This window comes from Euleptes europaea, chromosome 3 (genome assembly GCF_029931775.1).
Source record: "Euleptes europaea isolate rEulEur1 chromosome 3, rEulEur1.hap1, whole genome shotgun sequence".
In the NCBI taxonomy this organism is placed as follows: domain Eukaryota; kingdom Metazoa; phylum Chordata; class Lepidosauria; order Squamata; family Sphaerodactylidae; genus Euleptes; species Euleptes europaea.
The window spans coordinates 88,443,193-88,451,117 of NC_079314.1; the positions used below are offsets into that span (position 1 = coordinate 88,443,193).

The 7,925-nt window shown below is 42.9% G+C and overlaps 1 protein-coding gene across 1 annotated transcript; it reads right to left on the reverse strand.

Annotated features, from left to right (window-relative positions):
* Nucleotides 1-629: 629 nt before the first annotated feature.
* On the reverse strand, nt 630-943 carry SMIM45 (small integral membrane protein 45). Its single transcript, XM_056847531.1, has one exon. It carries the CDS (start codon nt 940-942, stop codon nt 736-738), a length of 207 nt encoding a protein of 68 aa, XP_056703509.1. The 5' UTR covers nt 943; the 3' UTR covers nt 630-735.
* Nucleotides 944-7,925: the final 6,982 nt, after the last annotated feature.

The following is a 7,925-nucleotide window of genomic DNA, read 5'->3' on the forward strand; positions in this document are numbered from 1 at the left end:
ACAAATTCTCCAGTCCCAGAGAAGCAAAAGACATTATTTCTCAGTAAGTAATCAGCATGGATTTTTTCTTAATGAAGTTTTGTTGAGTAACTTTGGAGCTAGGCAGATGCTTATCAGCACTGAATCTATTTCCCATTATGTGTCACTTGGGGATCACAAAATACGTCCTTCAGTGAATGTGAGCTTGGCATTGGATGTAAGAAGGGAACTCGGTATGTGCAACCCATTTGGTTTCCTGTCTCACCAAAGAGACTCTAAACAAAGTAACTCGGTGCCATCAGTGAGCTTTTCAAGAAGGTCCCTTGTCCAAGAGGCACTGGACCAAATACTCAGGGCACACACGTAGTGAAAAATTCTATATGTCATTAAGAACCCAAACACTACAGTCTTATACTCTTGCAGAGGGCTAAATCTCATGTGCAGGTATAACCATTCTCAGAAGGCTAATGAAATCTCATGGATCCCAACTGAAATCTCATGGATCCCAACTGAAGAGATGCCTCTTAGTATCAGGAGCTCTGGGCAGACAGCATCCCACAAGGTTTGCTTTTAGAGACAGAAAGGACAACAGGGAATGTTTCATCAACAGAGACCCTTTTTGGCAAGGAAATTATGGACTGATCATGTTACTTGCCGCCAGAAACTGACCTGAGCAAGTCATAGAGTACTTTGTTATTTCATCCAGAAAACTGACTTTGCTTTTAGGAACTTTCACAGGTCTGCGTGACCAGAACACTAGACTTCAGGCACCCCAAATGCAAGGTTGTCTCGTATCATCAGAGTTTTCCGAAGGTCTCGATCCATGATTGGTCTTTGGGTCCGCCATTTGTGTGCTTCCTGTAGTCCTGGCTCAAAGTAGTATATGCAAGCTCCAAAGCCCACCAAGATGAGAATGGAGATCATCAGATACACTGGCACGAACCAATCCAGGAAATGAGGCATGTTTGCTGGACAAAGGAAAACAAAAACATATAGTTTGTACTGGTTGAAAAGAAGAAAAATCATGAGAGAGAGACATAGACAGAGACAGAGAAACTGGTTGGATCTAACCCATCATCTTTTCCTAGTTTAGAATGAAGTCTTGCCAAATTGTAGTGACTTAGTGCTGCACAACTCTTTAAATGTATTTTTTTATTTTATGTGTACCTCCACTTTCTTCCCAATGGGGTCCCAAAGTGGCTTACATTATTCTTTTCTCTTCCATACTCACAACAACTCTGTGAGGTAGGTTAGGTTGAGAATGTGTGACTGACCCAAAGTCACTCAGCGAACTTTCATGGCAGATCTGAACCTGGATCTCACAGATCCTTGCCTAGCACTCTAACCACTATTCACACTGTATCTAGCAAATGTGTGCTATGTGTATACTGGTGGATGCTGCAGAGCAAACTCATAGCATAGATGACAAGCATGAATGTACATGTATCTTTACATATCTCTGTACATATCCGGGAAACCTGTTTGAGTCAGGTCCTCTAGGGTTGCAAGCCACCTGGGGGGGAAATGTCCTGCCTTAATGGGATGCTATTTACCATGTGATGTTATTTGCCTCCATGGCATGAAAAGCTTCACCTGCTGATTTCTACACATTAAGCCTCTATTAAAGGTACAGTACCAGCAAACAGAAGAAACCTTAGTAAACTTGGGTATGTTACAATTACTCTCAAGCTTGCAGTGATCGGGGGATCATGCCTGCTGGCACTGTCTCTGTGCTCTAGATGCTGACTAAATCTTTTGCATACAGCTTCTGTGCATTCAGAGTATATACATGGAGGCTCTGTACACTTCTCATGCTCTACATACAATTTGTACATGTGCAAGCTCTGGGCGAAGTCCTCTTCCCCATTAACGCATTTATAACCACTTCTAAAAAGTCTGCACAGAGTTTTTGCATTTAGCATTTTTGAGACTTGTTTAGCGCCAATCTTTTTTCCTCTGTATCTTGGCAGTTTTCTAATCTCCCAGCAATCAAAGATAGAGCGTTAGAAGAAAGGAACAAATAATTATATTCACGTTGAAGGTTTTGCTCTTGAATTGTTCTTATTGATTTATTCATGGCTGCAACTTCTGGTTTCTACTTTTTTCCTTTCTACTTTAAGCCTCTATTTTCAGAGCTTTTATCTACTGAAATGTACTTTTAATTGTGCTAAGGCTGTCAAAAATAATCTCTAGCTATTACTTTCTAGCAATGGCTTACCTTTAACAATTGATCGTTTTGTCTCTTGGATTGAGTATTATGAACTTCTTTTTCAAGTCACTATAGTTCCCTAGAAGGAAAAATATTTTTAAATCAAACTTTACAGCAGAATAAGTAAAACAAATATGTATATTCTTCATTTATCTAATTTAAAGCTGGTTTTATTTTTAACATTGTGCCAGCTCAGGGGTTCAGGGGTTCCTCCTTTCTTCTCTTCCCCTCCCCACAAACTATTGATGTGTTTCTGGAACTCTAGAATAAAAATCTAGATTATTTTAAACTAGGGTTGCCAATTCTGGGTCAGGAAATTCCAGGAGCCTAGTTTTTGGAAGGGCCCTTAGCAGGATATAATGCCACCCTCCAAAGCAGGTATTCCCTCCAGGGGAGCTGATCTCTGTAGTCAGGAAATCAGTTGCAATTCCAGGAGATCTCCAGCTCCCACCAGGAGGTTGACAAGACTACCTTAGACCCACTGAAAATAAATGTGTTTCCTTTGTTCTATTTTTCAGTTCTATGATCTGACTTAGGGTGCTTCCACACAGAGAATTTGCTCAGCCTTGTCTCTCAAACTGGAGGTGGGGTTTGGAGCAGCCACACAATGTTATCCTCCAATCATTCACCTTTGATGCACGAGTTGTTCCCATCACAGTCAACCCCACTACTTCAGGGCTTTGTTTTCATTATGCATGCATTTTCTGACCTTCAGAAGTCGCCTCGCTCTCCCCTCGCATTTTCTCTGGGTTTTCACGATGCTGTTTTACCCAAAGGTTAAAGTCTGCCTTGATCCCAGATCGAAAGGTGGTCCTTTGCATACTTGTCACTTTGGGTTTTTCTCCCCATGCCCATTCTTGCTTCTCCCTCCCATGTGTTTGATTCCCTTCATCCCACCACTCCCTAGGGTTGCCAACCTCCAGGTGGTGGCTGGAGATCTCCCACTATTACAACTGATCACCAGGCAATAGAAATCAGTTCCCCTGGAGAAAATAGCCACTTTGGCAACTGGACTCTGTAGCATTGAAGTCCCTCCTGTCTCCAAACTCCACCCTCCTCAGACTCCACCCCCAAAATCTTCAGGTATTTCCCAACCCAGAGCTGGCAGCCCTACCCTTCCCCTTGAAGCCATTATTGAGTGCAGTAGTGAGTTAAACTATGAAGCTGCTTATTTGGTCAATATTACAGTGAGTGTGGGTCAGTTTCAGATCAAACAGTTGAGAGAATGCTGATGTTGTGTATGTATATAGTTGGGTAGTAAGCAGGGGGAGACTTAGGAGCTTGAGTTCTGCACGAAGGATCCTAACCCCTGCTCGCCCTATTGGTTAAGCAAACGAACCCCATTGGCTCTAAGCCAACATGTACCATTGGTCACCAGGAGGTTATGTTCCCCCTATCATGGATCAAGGGGGATGGCCGCGGGCGGCCAGGGGGGCATATAAACAGGGTTTGCTCGTTGTGTTAACTAGTTCTGTGCGGAGATACAATAAAGCGGTTGTTGTTGAACTCCATCTCCGACCTCGTGAATCCTTCCCACACGGACTTAACAGCTGAAATAATCACAAACAACTTATGCAGCTGCTTTTGGTCAGTTTCACAGCAAGCGTGAGTCAGTTTCAGTTCCCGGCATGATGGAACAGAGCCAGGCTGATTTGCCAGCCTCCCCTTATACGTGTCCTCTTATAGGCATGAAAGGCTTTTGTTGTTGTTTTTTGTTGTTGTTTGCGAATGAGACTACTGATGGGACGATGAATGTAACAAATGAGCGTGCAAGTATTTTTATGTTCTTATGACCCTTGCATTGAGTTATGCAGAAACAAATTGGTCGAGGGGTGTGTGTGTCCGGACCCTTCTCTGCTTTGGCTGTAAAATGGCCACTTGGTTCAGATCAAATGAAATAATCCTGGTGGGGGGCTGGTGACAAATTAAAACAAACACTGCTAACAATTACAAAGCTGTGTTTTCAACGGTGAGGGACTCATGTGTGGTTCAGAAGTTCTGCATTTTCACTGAGGATGCATAATTGATCACAAGGTACTCCTGGGATTTCTTCAAGGCAAAAAGCCCCTGTGCATAGTGCTTTGAGAATTTAACTGCAAATATTGTGCAGTTAGAGAGAAGCAGATCCAGTGGAAAAAGACCATGCATAAAAGGAGAGTTTCCCAAATCAGCTTTGCCCTGATGTTTCTGGAATGATTGGAGACAAAACGGGTTTGCCCACCATGTGAACGAGGAGGATGCAGATTTCCAAAACTCTGGCACCATTTCCCTTCTATATATCCTTGCATCTACCACACTCCACTGTACCAAGGGTGAGCTTTAAAAAAAAAAGTAGTGATATACCTACTGCCATTTTTTTTAAAGCCAGTAAAAACCACAATGGCAATGGGGAGGAGATGAAGTGGTACCATAGAAGAAGAAGAGTTGGTTTATGTACCCCACTTTTTCTCTACCTTTAAGGAGTCTCAAAGCGGCTTATAATCGTCTTCCCTTCCTCTCCTCACAACAGACACATTGAGAGGTAGTAGGGTTGCCAGGTCTCTTTTTGCCACCAGCAGGAGTTTTTTGGGGTGGAGCCTGAGGAGAGTGGGGTTTGGAGAGGGGAGGGACTTCAGTGCCATACAGTCCAATTGCCAAAGTGGCCATTTTCTCCAGGTGAACTGATCTCTATTGGCTGAAGATCAGTAGGAGATCTACCTGGTAGGTTGGCAACCCTATAGGTGGGGCGCAGAGAGAACTGTGACTAGCCCAAGGTCATCCAGCTGGCTTCATGTGTATGAGTGGGGAAACCAACCCGATTCACCAAATTAGAGTCCGCCGCTCATGTGGAGGAGTGGGGAATCAAACCTGGTTCTCCAGATTAGAGTCTGCCCCTCTTAACCACTACACCACGCTGGCTCTCATAGAGAACACCTTCATGTGGATATCCATCGCCACTGTGAATTCTTCTGCATCACAGGGCAGGGACGATCCCTGCGCTCACCCCTGTCGACTACTTCAGGACTTCCTTTTGATTATGCATGCCTTTTCCGCCCATCAGAGGTTGCTCACTCTCCCAAAACACATTTTGCCTGCATATTCCAGATTCTGGCTAAAACAGTATCTGGAAAGCATGGGCAAAATGCTGAGGAAGAGCAAGGCGACCTCTGATGGGCAGGAAAGACATGCATAATCAAAAGGAAGCCTCGAAGCAGTCGGTGATGACTGCAGGGAAACATCTCTGCATTAAAGACCGAACTGTAATTCCAGATCTCCAACCCCTGCTTGGAGGCTGGTAGACCCCTAAGGCAGATAGATATGATGTCATAATTACAGGTCAGATTATAATTTGAAGTAAAGATTATTTAACGTTTTTCTTAGTTAAAAGGTAAATTAGAGGAAAAGTCTGGATTATTTTTTTCTTCAGATGTTTATCCACAACACAGTGATCTTTGTTTCTGAACTCTGTATTGAAAAAAAAATCTTTTTAAAAATTAGCTGACAGCCAGTATATCTTTTGACCTTGAACAAAAAATAAAGGGAAGGTATGTACTAAAGACAGAAAGCATTCCATGTGATGGGAAGCCAAGCTCAGACTGAGGTCTAAAGGGTGCCACGGAACCTCTCACATGATGTGTGAGGAGGTGCCATGCCAAGAGCTCCCAGAGTTTTTTGAAGTCACTTTCCAAGCAGTATCAGAACATGAACGTTTTCCAAATGAGGCGAATAACAGCTCCCCAAGGCTGCCTTAGATCAGGAAAATGACACAAGCTTAAACCCTCCCTGCCCTTGCGCTATGGCCCTAATCCAAACCGGGCCACTGCATTGTTTTGTAAGTGACTAAAAAAAGTCACTGGCAGTCTCTGACACAAAATTCCCAGAATATTCTCTGGTTAAACCCTGAGCTCCATTCAATGCCTAGCAGTATCACATCTCTTTTTGTTTATTGAGGCGAACTTACAATGCTGAGATGCTTTACTGATTTGGGGCACCAAAAAGGTCTTCTAAATTCCATATTCCAACAAGTTACTGAGTTGAGTGTGTGGAGGCCACTCTCCTTAGAACAACTGCTTCAGTATCAGGGGATACCACAGAAGTATTGGCAAAGGATATATAAGAAGCTATGGAAACTGGTATTACATGCAGACCAGATGGAAGAAGGAAACTTCCAGATTCCGTCCCCTGACATATCTTGAACAAGTAGGGAAGAGATGGAGCATGTCTGGAACTTATTTCTCATTCTTTATTAAAAACAATATGACAACAACAAACTGAGGATGATGATATAGTAACTCTGAAAAGACCACAAAGATATTAACAACAGAGATTGCAAAGGGATAAATGGCAATAGTGAGATCTCTGCTTCCCAAGGAGGAACTCAGTTTGGGGGTGCAAAAAAACCATCAGATTTATACTTGATTCTTTTGTCATTTTAATTATTTAATTAATTATGGCAAAAGTCCAGTTTCTTTAAAATTAGAATCAAAACTCATGCTAATCAATTTTCAGATTCCATAGCTTTCACAACGAAACACATTTATGGTTGTACCTTTTCACACTCCCACCCAATCAGACTGAAATTATCAGGGACTGTACTCCTAATCCAAAGGATTCTTGCTTCTGGATGATATAGACATAGGAAAATAGCTCTCCATTTTAGAGACAATTAATTTCTCCCTTGCAGAAAAGCTCAAGGGGAGATATGTCAACTTTGGGATGTTAGTTTTTTTTCTTCTTTCCCAGCATCTGCATTTGGGTGTGTTTGTGAGAGTCTATTTTTTTGAGCATGGAGGAACTAAACCCTAAACCAAGTATATTACTTCACTATGCTGTGATGCTTTCAGCATTTTCCTCCTAGTCCATCTCCAACGGTGGAGATGCTGAAAAAAGAGGCTGGAGCAGGATTTCACTCACCTGACCCATGTGTTCTAATTTAGCTTTTAAAAAAAACCTTCTCCCACTTCCTATCCATGCGAACAGGAGCCTGCCCCTGTCCTTTTCCCTAGCAGGGCTAAATTATAGCAGCAACAGAAGGGGATTTGTATGGAAAGTGGCGCACAGCTGCATGCCTTAACGTTCTTACATGAAATTAAAAGTACATTGAGACTGTTATGTCTAAAATGTGATTATCATTGATCTCACACATCAGAAGAGAACTCAGATCCTCCCTCATCACTGCTCTCTTGCATTTTATTTTATTTTTGGTCTGGCCTTTCCTTTCCTTGCAGAGGGAACTCTTGCCTCAACCTCCTGGCTGTAGTGTGCCTGGCCTGGCCTGCCTGCTGGAAGTAAAAACAACATATTGGTTTGGCCAGGAAAGGGTGGCCAATAAATCCAATAAATCAAATCTCCCCTGCAGACAACTAAATTTGCCAATTGCCCTGGAAATTAATGTCCTGTCCCTTTAAGAGAGGCTTAATGTGTGGAAATGAGCACATGAAGCTTTTTGTGGCATGGAAGTAAATAACATCCCCATTAAGCCTATATTAAAGAGACAGGACATTTTTTTTTTCCTCTAGGAAGTTGGCAACCCTAAGGCCCACTGTCAAGCCCAACATGTGCAGAGAGATGTCATAAGGTTTGCCTAGGGTTGCCAACCTCCAGCTGGTGGCTGGAGATCTCCCCCATTACAACTGATCTCCAGGTGATAGAGATCAATTTACCTGGAGAAAATGGCCACTTTGGAAGGTGGACTTTATGGCATTATACACTATTGAAGTCCTTCCCCTCCCTAAACCCTGCCCTCCCCAGGCTCCAC